At 39.9% G+C, this 20,835-nt stretch overlaps 1 protein-coding gene across 1 annotated transcript in view; it reads left to right on the forward strand.

The window, feature by feature from the left end:
* NUP133 (nucleoporin 133) overlaps window positions 1-20,316 on the forward strand; it is a 750,179-nt gene extending 729,863 nt beyond the window's left edge. The window contains exon 25 of the mRNA XM_053712280.1: window positions 20,097-20,316. Coding sequence (XP_053568255.1) covers window positions 20,097-20,233 — 137 coding nt within the window. The 3' untranslated portion in view covers window positions 20,234-20,316. The remainder of the gene's footprint in view (window positions 1-20,096) is intronic.
* Window positions 20,317-20,835: the final 519 nt, after the last annotated feature.

The raw sequence follows: 20,835 nt of genomic DNA on the forward strand, positions 1-20,835 counted from the left end.
TTAGTCACAAACCTTGCCATGGTGGTCGCATGGACTTGTCCTTGACCTCTGCCTGTTGGTTTGTCGATATACTCCTATTCTGGTTCATCTGCTGTCATGTTTTCAGCACTGGTCTTGGCTTCCCACTGGTTTGCTGCAGCAGCAGAGTGCCTTTTGGGTGAGTACTATATTTCCATCTTAATGGGAGGAGAGTCCACTGCTTCATTCATTACTTGTGGGAATTAAGAACCTGGCCACTAGGAGGAGGCAAAGACACCCCAGCCAAAGGCTTGAATACCTCCCCCACTCTCCTCATCCCACATTCATTCTTTGTCTTTCGTCACAGGAGGTTGGCAGAGAAGTGTCAGAAGATTCGGAGTAGTCTCTTATGGAGGGTAGTACTCTTCGCAATGGGACTGGAGTTTTAAGTAGTCCTATCATCATCTCAGTGAGAGCATGGGTGAAAGTTAGAGTCCGGAAATGCAGGGAGAGTCTTTCTGCGAAACCATCCCGACTCTCATTAACAGCTCCTTAAGCAATCAGCGTTGTCACTGCCTGCTTTCTGCTCTCAAGTCCATGTCAGGAGCAATGCTACTAACCTGTCACACACTTGAAAGGCCGTGTCCCTGTTCCACGGCGTAGATTCTGGTAAGATTGTTTCATTTTTTATACATATGATAATGCTAGAAGATAGGGTCACAGTGTGACTCCTTTTATCTGTAGAGAATCGAGGGTTAATATCTCCTGAGGGGTATTATTGAACAGGGGGGGGATAATCTTATATGTTTGTTTGATTTTATGCTGCTTTTATGTGTGAGATGTTATGGGCTTATAGGTTGTTATGGAATATACAGGTTTCACTTTGAGAGCCATGCAGCTTACAAGCATGGCACGCTTTTTCTCATAGCAGGGACGGTCCTGCATTCTGCACCATATGATTCTTTCCCTCTTTCCTGACCGGGTGTCTATCTGAGAGGAGTCCTAACTCTCTGTACTGTCTGGGTCATGGGAGGTGGGGAATGTCCCACCAATTGGGATATAAAGGTGCAGGTTTTTTTAATAAAATATTGTTTTATTTCTATAGTTCTCCGGTTATTGCACTAGAGATGGAGGATTCTGTTACTTTGAGGGTACTAATTCTTTTATCTGTAATTGCTAATTCTTTTATCTGTGATGCTATTAGGCAGATTGTTCGCCTAAATGCTAAGGCTTCAACTTTTCTGTTAAGGCCCGTCGGGCTCTGGCTGAAGTCATAGTCTGCAGATATGACTTCTAAGACTAGACTTCTTTCCCTCCCCTTTAAGGGAATGATTTTGTTTGGTCCAGGCCTGGACTCAATTATCTCCACAATCACAGGGGGCAAGGGTGCCCTTCTACCGCAAGAGAGTATAAACGAGTCTAAGGGACAATTTTCGTTCTTTTCATTTTGATAAAGCCCTTGTCAGCAGAACTCCGCTAAGCCTATGCAAACCAAGAGCTCTTGGAAGCCGGCTCAGTCCTGGAATATATCTAAGCAGAGCAAGAAGCCCGCTGAGTCTAAGTCGGCATGAATGGGCGGTTCCCGGTCCTCTTCTGGATTGTGTAGGGGGCAGACTGTCGCTCTTTTCAGTTTCTTGGTTCAGAGACGTGCAGGATCCATGGTCCTGGAGGTCATAGCTCAGGCTTACAAGATAGGTTTCAAGTCTCAGCCACCCAAGAGCAGTTCCTCCTCTCTCTCTCCTGTCTTTCTGACCATCATTTCCCTTTAAGGGAATGATTTTGTCTGGTCCAGGCCTGGACTCAATTATCTCCACGATCACAGGGGGCAAGGGTGCCCTCTTACCACAAGAGTATATGAACTAATCTAAGGGACGATTTTTGTTGTGATAAAGCCCATGTCAGCAGTCCTCCGCTAAGCTAGAGCAAACCAAGAGCTCTTGGAAGCTGGCTCAGTCCTGGAATAAATCCAAGCAGAGCAAGAAGCCCAGCAAGTCTACGTCGGCATGAATCAGCGGTTCCCGGTCCTCTTCTGGATCATGTAGGGGGCAGTATGTCACTCTTTTTAGTCGCTTGGTTCAGGGACCTGCAAGATCCATGGGTCCTGGAGGTCATAGCTCAGGATTACAAGATAGGTTTCAAGTCTCAGCCACCCAAGGGCAGATTCCTCCTGTCTTTCTGACCAGAAAGGAGGGAAGTCTTTCTGGGGTGTGTACGGGATCTGTCCTCTAGGAGTTATTGTCCCGGTGCCTATCGCAGTGAGAGGTTTGGGATACTATTTAAACGTTTTCATGGTTTCAAAGAAGGAGGAAACTTTCTGTCCGATTTGGACCTGAAGTGCTTTAGCAAGTTTTTAAATGTCCCCTCGTTTAAGAGGAAAACAATAGGTCTATTCTTCCCCTCGAGCGAGAAGGGCAGTTCATGACCACAATAGATTTGAAGGATGCTCCCTTCATGTACCACTAAGGTTTGTGTTCCTGGACCAGCACTTCCAGTTTATTGATCTTCTGTTTGGTATAGTGGTGAGCATAGTTGCGTTCCAAGTAGTTGACCCAGTTTTGATTCTCGGCCAACGCTGCATTCTCAAAGAAGATTTTCAAAGAATGGACCATTCGGAATCTCTCCTGTCTTCTTTGATCCCATGGATGGAAGATAAATCTAAGGAGAGTTCTCTTTATCAAGTATAAGGGTAGATTTCTATAATAGTCTCCATAGACATGAGAATATTTCTAACAGACCAGAGACGTTGCAGGCTAGCTTCAACATGTCTTGACCTCCTTAAGGCCATCTATGGCTCGGTGTATGGAGGTGATTGGTCTCATGGTGTCCAGCAGACATTCCCTTTGCCAGGTTTCACCTCAGACTGTTCCAACTGCGCATGCTGAAGCAGTGGAACAGCGATCATTCGGATCTGTCTCAACAGATTTCTCTGGACAACCGATCAAGAGAATCGCTCTCTTGGTGTTTTTGTCCGGATCACTTGTCCCAAGGGATGTCTATCTCAAGACCATCCTGGGTGATTGTGACTACGGTTGCGAGTCTGTCAGGATGGGGAGCTGTTTAGGGTGCCAGGAAGGCACCGGGCCTATGGACTCAGGAGGAAAAGCTCCTGCCCGATAGCATTTTGGATCTTCGGGTAATATACAATGCTCTGAAGGCTTGGCCTCTGCTGGGTTCGTCCAATCAGACAATATATCCTCGGGGGATTACATCAACCATCAGCGGGGGAATGAGAAGCTCCCTATCTTTGAGAAAAGTATCTTGGATTCTGGAATAGGCGGAGACCCACATTTGTTCACTGTCGGCGATCTACATTCCGGGTGTTGATAACTGGGAAGCGGATTTCCTCAGCAGACAAAACTTTTATCCGGGGGATTAGTCTCTCCATCCCAAGTGTTGGTAATGAGATGTCATAAGAGCTTCCTCTTGCAAATCTCTGCAGAGTTACCCAGATATGGGTCGAGTTACAGAGATCCTCAGGCGGAGGTTCCTTGGAGGTTCAATCTAATTTATCTTTTATGACTGTTACCACTATTTCCTAGTGTAGTGGCTCGAATCAAGCAGGCGTTGTTACAGAAGCATTAGTTTTCATTGTGTACCGTTAAGTGCTATGTGACAGACTCTTCGGTCAGAACTGAAAGAGTTAACTTTGTTCAGCTTTAAGAAGCTATTTTCTAAATACAAGTTTGCTGGCATCAGCTCTAATTAAGTTTAGTGATAAACATTCCCATTGTCTAATCACCTCCGGAGTCAGACTGCTAGTTGATAAGATGGACTGCATTGTTTTCTTGTGTGTAACTTGTTATCTGCTGAAGTAATGTAATTCTATTGTGGCCTGTCAAAGGGCGTTGTCTCTCTATCTAAATGTACCAAATGTGTGATGGGGGATTTTATGCTTCCCCCCCTGGGAGTGTCCTGTGTGCATGTAACCTCAATAAAAAGCAGGCTGGGCATCCCAGTCCTGAGTTCTTGGTTGACCCTCAATCGCAGCGTTGACTCGTTTTTGTGGGCAGAAGGGTATCCTAGCTGTACTACAGCTAAGGGGGATTATTCTACATTTGCAAGACTCATATAGAATACTATGGAAAGCAGCTTCTCCCCTCTTCAGCAATAGGAATCCAGGCTACTAAGCGGTCCATCTCTCAGCGAGACTAAGGGTAACCGTAACAGGCGTCATTGATACTGATTGCTCTATCTTGGCCGCGAGGGATATGGTTTGCAGACTAGTGGGGATGTCGTTATCTCCTGTGGAAGTTACCTTGTCGCAGGGATCTGCTGACCAAGGTCTCTTTGTTCACCTATGTCTAGATCTCTGAGGCTGAGTGCATGGAGATTGAATGTTTAGTCCTAGCCAAGAGAGGGTGTTGTTTTTACTCTCATTTAAGCTTGTAGCTGGTTGCTCGTCGCTCGTCGCATCTATCATAAGGTGTGGAGGACCTACTTATTCTGTTCTCCAGGATGAACTGGAGAAGGGCTTTTCAACAAGCCCCCTGAGGGGGAAAGATTTCAGCCCTGTCTGTGTTACTGCACAAGAGGTTCGCTGAACTTTGATGTGCAGTCACTTGTTAAGGCTCTGCTAGGATCAGACCTTTGTTTAGATCTATTGCTCCTCCTTGGAGTTTGAATCTTGTTCTTTAGGTTTTGCACGGGCTCCGTTGGAGCCTATGCATGAAGTAGACATTAAACTATTGTCTTGGAGGGTTCCTTTTCTACGGCTTTTGCTTCTGCACGCAGAGTATCTGTGATTACTGCCTTGCAGTGCGTTCCTCCTTATCTGGCTTTTCATGCTGAAGGTTGTTCTTCGAACCAAGTTAGGTTTTCTTCCTAAGGTTGTGTCAATTTGTGACATCAATCAAGAGATTATGGTTCCTTTCAACGTAATTCTGGATGTAGTTTGTGCCTTGAAATCCTATCTTCAGGCCACGTAGGAATTTAGACAAACTTCTTTCTCTGTTCTCTTTCCGGGAAGCGTGGGGGTCAGAGGGCCTCTTCAACTTCCTTATCTTTTTGGCTGAGGAGTGTCCTCCATTTCGCATGAGACAGCGGGACATAAGCCTCCTCTGAGGATTACAACTCATTCAACTAGAGCTGTGGCCTCTTCTTGGGCCTTTAAGAATAAGGCTTCTATGGAGCAGATTTGTAAGGCTGCTACTTGGTCCACTTTACATTCTTTTGCAACATTTTACAAATTTGATGTTTTTGCTTCGGCGGAAGCAGCTTTTGGGAAAGGTTCTGCAGGCTGTGGTGCCCTCAGTATAGGGTCCGCCTGCTTTTACCCTCCCGTTTTCTTCATTCAGTGTACTCTAGAGCTTGGGTATTTGTTTCTCACAAGTAATGAATGAAGCAGTGGACTCTCCTCTCATTAAGATGTAAAACGTAAATTATGCTAACCTGATAATTTCATTTCCATCTGTGGGAGGAGAGTCCACTGCTCCCGCCCGTTTCTCCGAGGGGCAGACCTAAATTTAATAATATTCTTCTGGCGCCATTTATACCCTGATATTTCTCCTATTGTTCCCTTGGCAGAATGACTGGGGGATGGGGGGAGGTATTTAAGCCTTTGGCTGGGGTGTCTCTGCCTCCTCCTGGTGGTCAGGTTCTTAATTCCCACAAGTAATGAATGAAGCAGTGGACTCTCCTCCAACAGATGGAAAGGAAATTATCAGGTAAGCATAATTTGTTTGTTTTTTATTTGGCAAGTGATGTAGGTAATCACTATATATTGTTATATATGTATATAACTTGGGACAGTTATATGTAGTTATTTGATATTTCCCCTTTTACAGTGTTTATATGTTTACTACGTCATTTTCACGAATGTACATTTTTTTGACGATTCGCCATTGTTGCGCATATTTTGACGCACGCTAGTTTTTTTCGCACACATACTTCAATGCAAGCTGGCCTCTGGGTCTGTGTGATAGTGTGTGTGCAATGTTCAATTATTTAGCAAGTGTGCTGTCTGGATACAGGATGTACTTATCTTGTATTAGTGATTTCTCAAATTGTAAGTTTGTTTTTTTAGTTTGTTTGATAAGGGGTAAGTGTTTTTTTTCAAGAGTTCTTTTAATAGGTATATTATTTAACTTTGTTTCAAATGTTTATATTGTTATATAAACATTATACATTTTTTTCCTTCAGCAATCTTATGCAATAAATGTATTAATGTTTTAATGCATTCTAACCATTTTTACTACTGTTTTTGCTCTAATGGGAATAATTGCTCCTGCTGTTTGTTCTTTTCAGGAGGTATTATATTCTGCATTTACTCTTGGAATTGAGACAGTCACTCGAACAACAGTGTTGAAATGTTTTGAAATGGGCTTTTTACTGTGTTTTAGCACTTTTTCCTTTTCAACTTTGTATTTTTTTACCTATGATACAGGGTCCAGACTCTGTTGTCTCTGCGGATTTGTTTGCTTTACAGAAAAAGTGTGCTTATCTTGTTGGCTGAATTATTAGCTCTTCATGCAGGGGGCTTCTTTTGTTCATACTTCTTAATCTGTAATCCTTACACATGCAAGTTTTCTTCAGGATGGGGCCATCTGGGGGTCTCAGAAGGCTTAACGAGTGTGGTCTCCTCGTGAGGCGAGGTTTACCTATTAATGTTTAAAAACTCCATGCAATTTTCAGTGTCCTCCTTGTTTGTCCTCTTTTGAAAGGGAATCTTTTCTCTGTTTTCAGATTGGACTAGGTTACATCTGTAGATTGTGTCTTCATTAGTGTGGAACTTCCAGTTCCCTAGTTCTGAGAATAGTATCTCAAATTTTCCTGGGCAGAAACAAATTGCGGTCTGATTTCCGCATATTCCACAACTAACAACTGGAAAGGCGTTTTTTTCACAGTTGTCAGGTTTTTTCGTCTGGAAGAGTGATCTCTTCATCGGGTTCTGTTCTATCAAATTATAAATCTTTGGGGTCGCCCAGAGTTAGTTCTGATGGCTTCTCAGTTAAATCTCAAATTTCCCAGGTACTGTAGTCCAGGACTTTTTGGATTGTGCTTGTGGATGCTCTGGTAGTCATTCTGGCCAGCCTATATTTTTTCCACCTGGTCTTTTTTCCCAGGGTGGTTTGGCGATTCTGATTGCTCCAACTTGTTTCTGCAGAATTTGGTATGCAGATTTGGTTCTGATGTCCAATTTCTCTCCTTGACTGTTTCTTTTGCATCCAGACCTTCTATTTTAAGGTCTATTTTCCTATCCAGATTTAAGATCTCTCGGCTTGATGGCAAGGAAATAGAATCAGAAACTATTTCAACTATTTGTTCAGTTACAGAGTTTCTTCTGCAGGCTTGTAATTCTGTGTCTAGTAGAATTTTTATTTAAAGGTCTGGAAGGCCTTTATTTCTTGGTATTCTTTTATAATTGCTTGATTTCTTACTGTTTTTATAGGATGGTTTGGATAAGTTTGTCCGCCAGTTTATTAAAGGGTCAGATTTTTGTCCTTTTTAGTTATGTTCTGTAAAAAGATTGCTTATCTTTCTGACATTCATGGTTAGTTCTAGCCTGGCCTGGAAATAAGCCCTTTTTCTTTCATATAGGTGGCGAGAGTCCACGAGCTTGTTACTGATGGGATAAACATTCCTACCAGGAGGAGGCAAAGTTTCCCAAACCTCTAAAGCCTATACATACCCCGCCCACCTCACTCATACCTCAGTTTAAAAACGTTGCCTTCTTAGGAGGTGGTGAAGCATGATGTGCTTTATTCTTCAGTGAAAGGCACTTCTGAGCATATTGAAGCCCAGTTCCCCTCACAGTACAGTGATTGTCAGAGGGAAGTGGAGTATTGCCTGATGACACCATGTTTTCACCTCTGGGGAAATCTCTTCATAAGGCTCTCTGTAAATCCAGTCGCAGGGATTCATACTCTGCCTCCCTTTGCAAATCGACGTTATACTCCTATTCCATTACCTCTGCTGATATGTTTCAGTACTGGTTTGGCTGTCTGCTATGTGTGGATGGATTTCTTAAGGTAATTATGTTTTCTTTTTTTTAAGGACACTCAGCTATGGATTGGGCACTTTTGATAAAAGTTGTTATATGTATTAACCCTGGGACAGGCGCTATAATCCTTAAAGGGACATTATTCACCCAAAAAAATATGGACTATTTAAATAAAGCACCAAAAGAAGATATAGTTTGTAATTGACATGCATTAGCAATTTTGCTGCTAAAGCTTGTAAAAATCATGTTAAACCTTGCAGGGATTTTACTAACTAAGAATACGAACGTAATACACACAGCTAGTCAGCAAGGCTTTTTCACCTCACTATCGAAAAAACTTTGGATGCGGTGGTTCAGGATGATTAAAAAAAAGCACTTTTATTATTTACATATAGCAGCATGGACAAAGGATAAAAACACACACTTGCAAGTGTCAGACAAAGGGCCTCACTCCCTAGCTAGTGTCCTTACAGCCAGCCCCTGTCTGTGCAATGTCAATTACAATCCCCTCACCTAGCACTGTTTCTCTCCCTGACTGCTCCACAGCATTCTGTAGATACAAGCTGAATATTTCACAAACAGCTCTGTGAAATATGATCCTGAGATGTTTTACAGAGCTGTTTGTGAAATAATCAGGAGGACAGAGTCTGGATCGGCTGAAACCTTCAGTAGGCAGATCCGCTACTAACATTTTATACAATGTATATTTGATAGAGCTGGGAGTGTGTTCTTCATGTCCGGTGCCCTAAACACTGAGGAGGGAAGGGGGGGGGGTAAGATTCCACCACATTTTTACGGAGTAGGAGAACCCAAGCTTGACTAAGAGTGTAAAAGACCTCCACGAAGGACCGCGATCCACCACATGAGTAATACACGCAGTGCAGTCAGAAGGCAACACTGTTACTGTCTACGGACCAACAATTACTTTGTTAAATAACTGAACTCTCAGCATCTTATGCCACATAAGAGACCATCATTTTGGTAACATTGATTATTGTATCACAGGGACAGTATACTATATTGCTCAATTGGAACAACAAAGTAAACTCCAATTTGTCCTAGAAAAAAGAACAATATAATATTTATATCTTGTCTTTTAATTAATCACATATATGATTGCATATATGTTTCTATTGAATATTGTTCAGTTGCGTCACCTGTTTTGGGTTTTTTTAGTATCCAGAATCTTTTTGTGAGTAAATGTTTTTTGGGTAGGCCACATTTCCAAATTATCTCAACTGGATTGATATATCACCTGTACTTTTAACCCCTAGTAAGGTGAAAAAGCCTTGCTGTCTAGCTGTGTGTATTACATACATATTCTTAGTTAGTAAAATCCTTTCAAGGTATATCATGATTTTTACAAGCTTTAGCAGCAAAATTGCTAATGCATGTCAATTACAAACTTTATCTTCTTTTGGTGCTTTATTTAAATAGCCCTTATTTTTTGGGTGTATAAAGTCCCTTTAATTAGAATTGGAATATATTGCAAAAATAAATGTAAGCTTTATTTTTTATGTGATTAGATACCAAATATACGGGACACATAACGCTATCTTACCTCCATGTTTGCTGAGCTCTTTTTTCAAATTGCACGCTATGACACTGTCATTTATGGCGTGTCATCAATTTGCTCTGTTTTTTTGCGCAATTTTCTTCCAGACATTATTTACGTTAAGAAGCCCGTCCCCTCTTTACTCCGTGCCCTCATTTTTTCAGGGGGCTACATTTCAACACTTGTTACAACTTACTTAAGATAAAACAATGTTTATTTTGCTATTTATTTTGCAACTTCATTTGAAAGTTTCTTGAGGTCAGCAAGGTCACTTTATGTCCACAATAGACATACAGGATGCTTATCTTCACATACCAATCCACCCAGATCATTATCGATTTTTTGATTCTCTTTTCAAGACCAGCATTACCAATTTGTCGCTCTTCCATTTGGCCAAGCAACAGCTCTGAGAATATTTTTGAAGGTTCTCTGTGCCCTTCTATCTGTAATCAGAGAGCAGGGTATTGCGTTTCCTTATTTGGACAATATCTTATATGGCCATGTGTATGGAAGTTTTAGGTCTCATAATTGCAGCATCCAACGCGATCCCCTTTACTCATTTTCATATGAGACCTCTACAGCTTTGCATTTTGCACCAATGGTGCAGGGATTACACTCTGATATCACAATTGATATTCTTAAATCCCAACACACAACTCTCTCTGACTTGGTGGTTAAACCACCACTTTATTATTCAAGGGGCCTCTTTTGTTCGTCCTACCTGGTCTGTAATCACCAAAGATGCAAGACTTACAGGTTGGGTAGCTGTCTGGGGGGGGGGTCTCTGCCAGCACAAGGAGTTTGGGATCCTCGAGCGGTGAGGTTACTAATCAATATCCTGGAACTCCGTGCTCTATTCAGTGCTCTTCAGGCTTGGCCTCTATTAAAGAGATAACCTTACATTCATTTTCAGACAGGCAATATCACAACAGTGGCATATGCCAATCATAGAGGGGGTACTCGCAGTCCCCTAGCTATGAAAGAAGTATTCCGAATACTTTCTTGAGCGAGCAGAATCCACTTCTTGTGTCTACATCCGGGAGAGTGGTCTCTCCCCGCAGATGTGTTCTATCAAATTGTGCAAATATGGGGCCCTTCCAGAAATAGATCTGAATAAGAAACTTCCAGGGATCCTCAGGTGGAAATGTTAGATGCTCTAGCAGTACCTTTGTCTTACCAGCCTACTTACATTTTTCCCCCTCTGGTTCTACTTTCAAGAGAGATCTCAAAGATCATAATGGAACAATCTTATGTGTTTGATAGCCCCAGCGTGGCCTCACAGGATTTGGCATGCGGACCTTGTCCAGTTGCCTACCCTGGCCTCTTCCTCTAAGGCCAGACCTTCTATCTCAAGACCCATTCTTCCATCCAGATCTTAAATCTCTAAATTTAATGGCATGGAAATTGAAAGTTTAGTCCTCAGTCTTAGAGGTTTCTCTGACTCTGTGATTAATACTATGATTTAGGCTCTCAAGCCTATTTCAAGGAAGATTTACCATTAGGTTTGGAAAACGTACATTTCATGATGCTCCTCTTATTCCTAGGATTCTTCAGGATGGTTTGGATAAAGGTTTGTCTGCCAATACTCTGAAAGGAGAAATCTCTGCTCTTTCTGTTTTATTTCACAGAAATATTGCTACTCTTCCTGATATTTACTGTTTTTATTCATGCTTTAATTTGTATTAAACCTGTTATTAAATGTATTTCTCCTCCTTGGAGTCTAAATCTGGAATTAAAGATACTACAGGCTCCTCATTTTGAGCCTATGCATTCTTTGGACATTAAACTACTTTCTTGGATAGTGTTGTTTCTCTTGCTATCTCTTCTGCTAGAAAAGTCTCTTTGGATGTAGTAAGAGCTTTAAAATACTATGTAGCTGCTACTAAGGATTTCAGACAGACTTCTAGTCTGTTTGTTCTTTTTTCTGGTTCTAGAAAAGTTTAGAAAGCCTCTGCCATTTAGTTAGCATTTTGGTTAGAATGTTTAAATCACAAAGCTTATTTGGAGACGGGCCAGTCTCCGCCCCAGAGAATTACTTTATTCTAAAAGTTCAGTTGCTTCATGAATGAAGCTTCAGTTTATCAAATTTGCAAAGCAGCCACTTGGCCTCTAAGGCCAGACCTTCTATCTCAAGGCCCATTCTTCCATCCAGATCTTAAATCTCTAAATTTAATGGCATGGAAATTGAAAGTTTAGTCCTCAGTCATAGAGGTTTATCTGACTCTGTTCTGTATGCTAACATGGCTATTGGTTTAGAGGTGGAAATGTCACCTCATTGGTAAAGAGCGCTGTGCTGTGCTGTGGGCGGCTGGAGCTGCTGACTATAGCACCTTTTTTTAGAAACTCATTACTTAGTTTATTTTTAGTGAAGGTAAATCCTAGCATTTTTTAATAGCTCAGATTTGCCATCACAGTAATGGTTACCTTTGTTAAAGATAAATTTGTTTTCTGACATGTATATTATGATTTCCTCAGATTATTACATTTTATTTTATAATTATGTTGAATTAAAATATGTACACGCATTATTACAAATAAAAACTGAGGTTTCTTCAGATATAATAATTTTTGGCAAAGATAAAAAAGTAAAAATACAATTTATGCTTACCTGAGAAATTCATTTATTTCATGGTGGTGAGAGTCCATGAACCATTACTTTTGGGAATTACTCTTCCCTACCACTAGGAGGCAGCAAAGATCCACAACCCCTAAAAACCCTATAACCCCCCACACACACACACATCACCAGTACCTCAGTCTAACATATAGCCAAGCAGAAAGAGGAAAGAAAAGTAATACGAGCAGAAAGAAACAGGGTGGGGTCTCGTGGACTCTTGCCACCATGAAAGAATTTAATTTATCAGGTAAGCATAATTTATGTTTTCATTCATACAAGTGGTGGGAGTCAATGATCCATTACTCCTGGGAACTAATACCCAAGCTGAGTCCATGAGTAATAACAGAAAAGGGACGGCTCTAAAACACTATTTTCTTTCATGTAATTGGTAAGAGTCCATGAGCTAGTGACGTATGGGATATACAATCCTACCAGGAGGGACAAAGTTTCCCAAACCTCAAAATGCCTACAAATACACCCCTCACCACACCCACAATTCAGTTTTACAAACTTTGCCTCCTATGGAGGTGATGAAGTAAGTTTGTGCTAAGATTTCTACTTTGATATGCGCTTCTCAGCATTTTTTGAAGCCCGATTCCTCTCAGAGTACAGTGAATGTCAGAGGGATGTGAAGGGAGTATCACCTATTGAATGCAATGGTTTTCTTTACGGGGATCTATTTCATAGGTTCTCTGTTATCGGTCGTAGAGATTCATCTCCTACCTCCCTTTTCAGATCAACGATATACTCTCATATTCCATTACCTCTACTGATAACCGTTTCAGTACTGGTTTGGCTATCTGCTATATGTGGATGGGTGTCTTTTGGTAAGTATGTTTTCATTACTTAAGACACTCTCAGCTATGGTTTGGCACTTTATGTATTTATATAAAGTTCTAAATATATGTATTGTACTTATATTTGCCATGATTCAGGTTTTCAGTATATTTCCTTTTGCAGACTGTCGGTTTCATATCTGGGAAACGCTTTTTTTTCAAAATGTATTTCTTACTGGGGTATAGTCTCTTTTTCAAATTGTCTTTTAAATTTGCGGGCAGAATTAGGCTCGCAAGGGCGCAAAATGCCAAAGTTTATTGCATCATTCTTGGCGCAAGATTTTTTGGCGCAAAGTTACGTTCATTGACACAAATTCGTCGTTTCTAGCGTCTTAGTTGACGCCGAGTCCTTCACAAGGTTGCGTCATCTATGACGCGAGTGTAACTTTTTGGTGCCAACAAAATATTTTTCTGTTTGTTGTGCGTCATACTTGGCGCCAAATGTTTTCATTGTTTAAGACCCCATTTTTTATTTGCTTCTTGCCTTTTTCTATGTCAAAGGGCTATGCTGTTTGCATTTTTTCCCATTCCTGAAACTGCCATATAAGGAAATTGATAATTTTGCTTTATATGTTGTTGTTTTCTCTTACATTTGCAAGATGTCTCAATCTGATCCTGTCTCAGAATTCACTGTTGGATCCCTGCTGCCTGATAACAGTTCTACCAAAGCTAAGTGCATTTGTTGTAAACTTGTGGAGATTATACCTCCAGCTGTGGTTTGTAATAGTTGTCATGATAAACTTTTACATGCAGAAAATGTATTCCCTCAACATCTAATGTACAAGATATACCTGTAAGTTTAAAATAATATATTTCTGATTCTATTCAGAAGGCTTTGTCTGCCATCCCGCCTTCTAATAAACGTAAAAGGTCTTTTAAAACTTCTCGTAGAGTTGATGAGATTTCAAATGACTGGCAACATATACTGATTTATCCTTCTCTGATGAGGATCTATCTGATTCAGAAGATCCTGCCTCAGATATTGACACTGACCAATCCTCTTATTTATTTAAAATAGAGTATATTCCTTCTTTATTAAAAGAAGTGTTGATTACATTGGATATGGAGGAAACTAGTCCTCTTGATATTAAAACTAGTAAACGTTTAAATTCTGTTTATAAACCTCCTGTGGTTATTCCAGAAGTTTTTTTTCAGTTCCTGATGCTATTTCTGATATGATTTCTAAAGAATGGAATAGGCCTGGTGCTTCTTTTATTCCTTCTTCAAGGTTTAAAAAATGGTATCCTTTGCCAGCATTTAGATTAGAGTTTTGGGAAAAGATCCCCAAAGTTGATGGGGCTATCTCTACTGTTGCTAAACATACTACTATTCCTACGGAAGATAGTACTTCTTTTAAAGATCGGAAACTTGAATCTTATCTAAGGAAGGCTTATTTATATTCAGGTCATCTTCTTAGGCTTGCAATTTCTTTGGCTGATGTTGCAGCTTCTTCAACTTTTTGGTTGGAAACTTTAGCGCAACAAGTATCGGATCATGATTTGTCTAGCATTGTTAAGTTGATTCAACATGCTAATAATTTCATTTGTGATGCCATTTTTTATATCATCAACATTGATGTTAGATATATGTCTTTAGCTAGAAGAGCTTTGTGGCTTAAATCTTGGAATGCTGATATGGCTTCTAAATCGACATTGCTATCTTTTTTATTTCCAAGGTAATAAATTATTTGGTTCTCAGTAGGATTCAATAATTTCAACTGTTACTGGGGGGAAGGGAGTTTTTTTGCCTCAGGATGAAAAACCTAAAGGTAAATCTAAAGATTCTAACCGTTTTCGTTCCTTTCGACATAATAAGGAACAGAAATCTAATCCTTTCCCAAAGGAATCTGTTTCCAATTGGAAGCCTTCCTCAAATTGGAATAAATCCAAGCCTTTTAAGAGATCAAAGCCAGCCCCCAAGTCCGCATAAAGGTGCGGCCCTCATTCCAGCTCAGCTGATAGGGGGTAGATTAAAATTCTTCAAAAATGTTTGGATCAGTTCGGTCCAAGATCATTGGATTCAGAGTATTGTCTCTCAGGGGTACAGAATAGGATTCAGAGTAAGACCACCTGTGAGAAGATTTTTTTCTCTCACGCATTCCAGCGAACCCAGTAAAGGCTCAGGATTTCCTGAAGTGTGTTTCAGACCTGGAGTTATCAGGGGTAATCATGCCAGTTCTGTTTCAGGAACAGGGCCTGGGGTTTTATTCAAATCTATTCATTGTCCCAAAGAAAGAAAATTCATTCAGACCAGTTTTGGATCTAAAGATTTTGAATCGATATGTAAGAGTACCAACTTTCAAGATGGTGACTATAAGGACTATTCTGCCTTTTGTTCAGCAAGGGCATTATATGTCCACAATAGACTTACAGGATGTATATCTTCATATTCCGATTCATCCGGATCACTATCAGTTCCTGAGATTCTCTTTTCTAGACAAGCATTACCAATTTGTTGCTCTTCCTTTTGGCCTAGCAACAGCTCTAAGAATCTTTTCAAATGTAATCAGAGAGCGGGGTATTGCGGTATTTCCTTATTTGGACGATATCTTGGTACTCGCTCAGTCTCTACGTTCTGCAGAATCTCGCACAAATCAACTAGTCTTGTTTCTTCGAAGACATGGTTGGTGAATCAATTTACCAAAAATGTATTTGATTCGTCAGACAAAGGTAACCTTTTTAGGTTTCCAGATAGATTCAGTGTCCATGACTTTGTCTCTAACAGACAATAGATGTTTGAAATTGGTTGCAGCCTGTCGGAACCTTCAGTCTCACTCATTCCCTTCAGTAGCTATGTGCATGGAAGTTGTAGGTCTCATGACTGCAGCATCGGACGCGATCCCCTTAGCTCGTTTTCATATGAGACCTCTCCAGGTTTGTATGCTGAATCAATGGTGCAGGGATTATACAAGGATATCACAATTGATATCCTTAAATCCCAATGTTCGACTTTCTCTGACTTGGTGGTTAGATCACCATCGTATAATTTTAGGAGCCTCTTTCGTTCGTCCAACCTGGACTGTGATCACAACAGATGCGAGTCTTTCAGGTTGGGGAGCTGTTTGGGGATCTCTGACAGCACAAGGGGTTTGGAAATCTCAAGAGGCGAGATTACTAATCAATATTTTGGAACTCTGTGCAATTCTCAGGGCTCTTCAGTTTTGGCCTCTGTTGAACAGAGAACCGTTCATTTATTTTCAGACTGACAATATCACAACTGTGGCATATGTCAATCATCAGGGTGGGACTCACAGTCCTCAAGCTATAAAGAAGTATCTCGGATACTTGTTTGGTTGGAATCCAGCTCCTGTCTAATTTCTGCGGTTCATATCCCAGGTATAGACAATTGGGAAGCGGATTATCTCAGTCGTCAGACTTTACATCCGGGAGAATGGTCTCTTCACCCAGATGTGTTTTCTCAAATTGTTCAGATGTGGGGGCTTCCAGAAATAGATCTGATGGCTTCTCACCTAAACAAAAAACTTCCCAGGTACCTGTCCAGGTCCAGGGATCCTCAGGCGGAAGCAGTGGATGTGTTGACACTTCCTTGGTGTTATTAACCTGCTTATGTTTTCCCGCCTCTAGTTCTTCTTCCAAGAGTGATCTCCAAAATCATCATGGAGCAATCGTTTGTGCTGCTGGTGGCTCCAGCATGGCCTCACAGGTTTTGGTATGCAGATCTTGTTCGGATGTCCAGTTGCCAACCTTGGCCACTTCCATTAAGGCCAGACCTTCTATCTCAAGGTCTGTTTTTCCATCAGGATCTCAAATCATTAAATTTGAAGGTATGGAAATTGAACGCTTAGTCATAGAGGTTTCTCTGACTCAGTGATTAATACTATGTTGCATGCTTGTAAATCTGTTCTAGAAAGATTTATTATCGAGTTTGGAAGACTTATATTTCATGGTGTTCTTCTCATAAATTCTCCTGGCATTCTTTTAGAATTCCTAGAATTTTACAGTTTCTTCAGGATGGTTTGGATAAAGGTTTGTCTGCAAGTTCCTTGAAAGGACAAATCTCTGCTTTTTCTGTTTTATTCCACAGGAAAATTGCTAAACGTCATGCTATTCATTGTTTTGTACAGGCTTTGGTTCGTATCAAGCCTGTCATTAAATAAATCTCTCCTCCTTGGAGTCTTAATTTGGTTTTGAAGGCTTTGCAGGCTCCTCCATTCGAGCCTATGCATTCTTTGGACATTAAACTACTTTCCTGGAAAGTGTTGTTCCTTTTGCTAGAAGAGATTCTGAATTATCCGCTCTCTTGTGAATCTCCTTTTCTTATTTTTCATCAGGATAAGGCAGTTTGCGGACTTCCTTTAAATTCTTACCTAAGGTTGTGAATTCTAACAACATTAATAGAGAAATTGTTGTTCCTTCCTTGTGTCCTAATCCTAAGAATTCTTTGGAGATATCTTTACATTCTTTGGATGTGGTGAGAGCTCTGAAATATTATGTTGAAGCCACTAAAGATTTCAGGAAGACTTCTAGTCTATTCGTTTTCTTTTCTGGATCCAGGAAAGGTCAGAAGGCTTCTGCCGTTTCTTTGGCATCGTGGTTAAAGCTTTTGATTCATCAAACTTATTTGGAGTCGGGTAAAGCCTTGCCTCAGAGAATTACAGCTCATTCTACTAGATCAGTTTCCACTTCTTGGGCTTTTAAGAATGAAGCTACGGTTGATCAGATTTGCAAAGCAGCATCTTGGTCTTTTTTGCATACATTTACTAAATTCTACCATTTTGATGCGTTTGCTTCTTCGGAAGCAGTTTTTGGTAGGAAAGTTCTTTGGGCAGCTGTTTCAGTTTGATTCTTCTGCTTCTGATTTAAGTTTTTTTTTTTTTCCTTTCATGTATGAGAATAAACTTATATTTTGGGTTGTGGGTTAAATTTTTTAAGCGGAAAATGGCTGTTTTTCTTTTTATCCCTCCCTCTCTAGTGACTCTTGCGTGGAGTTCCACATCTTGGGTATTGCTATCCCATACGTCACTAGCTCATGGACTTTTGCCAATTACATGAAAGAAAACATAATTTATGTAAGAACTTACCTGATAAATTCATTTCTTTAATATTGGCTAGAGTCCATGAGGCCCACCCCCTTTTTTATGGTGGTTATGATTTTTTTGTATAAAGCACAATTATTTCCAAATTCCTTTGTTGATGCTTTTTACTCCTTTCTTCATCACCCCACTTCTTGGCTATTCGTTAAACCGAATTGTGGGTGTGGTGAGGGGTGTATTTATAGGCATTTTGAGGTTTGGGAAACTTTGCCCCTCCTGGTAGGATTGTATATCCCATACGTCACTAGCTCATGGGCTCTTGCCAATATGAAAGAAATGAATTTATCAGGTAAGTTCTTACATAAATTATGTTTTTTTCTGAATTGGTCATTGAGACCATGATTCAGGCTCGCAAGTAACTTTTACTATAAGGTATGGCGTAAATTCCCTGATTGGTGTGAATCCCAGGACTACTTTTGGAAGTAGGGTCAGGATTCTTAGGGGTTTTGCCCTTTCTCCGGGAAGGTCTGGAGGACGGTTTGTCCGTTCTTTGAAGGGTCAGATTTCTGAGCTATCCTTTTTTACATAAGTGTCTGGCGTGTAAATCTTTTTGTCAGACCCTGGTTAGTATCAGGCCTGTGTTTGTCTGTTGCTCCTCTTGAAACTTTAACCTTGGTTTTAATGTTTTGAGCCATAGCATTCCATAGATTTTAAATTTTTATCTTGGAAGTTTTCTTTTTTTGCTATATCTTCTGCTCGAAGAGTTTAGGTACTCTCGGCTTTGCAGTGTGATTTGCTTTATCTTATTTTGGATAAGACGGTTATTTATCCTAAGTGGAAATATTGTTTGTAAATTTGTTGTTCCCTCTCTGTATGTCTTGAGGAACACGTGTGCAAAATTTGGATGTTGTGCATTATTAATATTTTTTCTTCTGTTTTTGTTTGTTTTCTCTGTAACAGAAAGCTACTGCTACTTCTCCTTTATCTGGTTGCAATGTTTAATTTGTTTTTAAGACTGCAGGGCTGCAGTCTCCTGAGAGAGTTATGGCTCATTGCACGAGGGCTGTCTCTCCTTCTTGGGCTTTCACAGATGAAGCTTCTGTGGATCGGTTTTGCAAGGCTGCAACTTGGTCTTCTTTGCATACTTTTTCCAAATTTCATCAATTAGATTTTTTTTTGCCTCGGACGAGGTTTCTTAAGGAGGAAAAGTTCTTCAAGCGAGGGTGCCTTCTGTTAGGTCTGCCTGTCTTGTCCCTCCCTAGTCATCTGTGTCCTCTAGCTTGGGTATTGGTTCCCAACAGTAATTGATGACGACGTGGACTCACCATATCTTAGTAAAGAAATAAAATGTATGCTTACCTGATAAATATATTTATTTCCAGATATGGTGAGTCCACGACCCCTTTATTTATAGGCAGTTGTTTTGTTTTTTACTAAACCTCAGGCACCTCTACACCTTTGTGTTACTCCTTTTTCTCCATTACCTTTGGTCGAATGACTGGGGTTTTGTTTAACTGTGGTGCTCTTAGCCTCCTCCTGCTGGCCAGGAGTGATATTCCCAACAGTAATTGATGACGACGTGGACTCACCGTATCAGAAAATAAATAAATTTATCAGGTAAGCATAAAATTATTTTTTTTAGAAACTGATCCCTTAAAGTCCAGTTTTATTTTTAGTGATGGTAAATCTTACCTTTTTTTAAACGCTCAGATTTACCATCACTTTAAGCCCTTACTAAATGTGATAGTTCATTATTAAATCAACACCTTTAATATTAAGTTAGGTTGGCACTGAAAATAAAATATCCCTAGTACTATAATTATTCATCATTGCCAATATAAATAATTAAAGTTGTGTCTTAATTACTTAACTAGTTAAGTTATGCAAATCTTAATCAAATGTAAACGTTTAGTATAATTGAGGCTTATTACTATCTTTAATTGTAATGTGTCAAGAGATTACACAGTGAAAAGCAGACAGGGACAGCAGACTAGGAAGGAATGATTACTGGGCTTTTCTCAGCAGAGAGCTTCCATTCTTATCTGATATTATGTAATTATACAAACTTTTGGAAATTTAACTGTTCTTGTATATGGTTATGAATGCAATTATTTGCCCTGTTGGTCTTTTATTTGTGTATTATAGTTTTATTTGTGAGCTTAATTAATGCATTTCTTATGTGTATCTTTATAATGCAGGTATTGAACTCAAAAACTATTTGCCCAACGTAGAGATTCTTCTTCAGTCAGATGAGCTTGGCAGCCTGAGATCCAATCCATACTTTGAGTTTGTTCTGAAGGCAAACTATGAACATTACATTAAAGAACATTCCTGATTCTTTTGGAAATAATGCAGTATATTATTGTTTTCATTTCAGTTTTTCTGTTTTATATTGTTCAATAAAACAAACTTTATATATTTGATTGCATTTTATTAAACACGACCAACAATCTCAGACATGGCTGCTTTGAGTGTGGATAAATTTGTTTTCAATATGAAAGTATAAAAACGCTAAAGCCTCCATTCTCCATTCCACCATCAAACTTAAAGGAACAGTAAATTCAAAATTAAAACTTTTCATGGTTCACATGGGGCACTCGCTTTTAAACAACTTTCCAATTAACTTTTGTTATTAAATTTGCCTCCGTTTCTTATCGTTTGCTAACAAACATACCTAGGGAGGCTCAGAAACAGCAGTGAAGCAGATTTGATAAAGTAAGTTGGAAAGGTATTTAAAATTGTTTCAGAATTATGAAGGGACAAAATTGGGTTTCTTGTAACGTGAATCTATACGCATTTAATGATAGAATACTGCAGTAAATTATTTCCCTGTCTAGTAAACTTTAGGATAAAAACTGGGTAATTGGTCTTAAAGCATTCCACAATGGAAGGTGTTGCTTTTGCAGTGCATGTTTGTGACACTTTTGTTTCTTTCTT

The sequence above is a fragment of the Bombina bombina genome, chromosome 4 (assembly GCF_027579735.1).
Source record: "Bombina bombina isolate aBomBom1 chromosome 4, aBomBom1.pri, whole genome shotgun sequence".
In the NCBI taxonomy this organism is placed as follows: domain Eukaryota; kingdom Metazoa; phylum Chordata; class Amphibia; order Anura; family Bombinatoridae; genus Bombina; species Bombina bombina.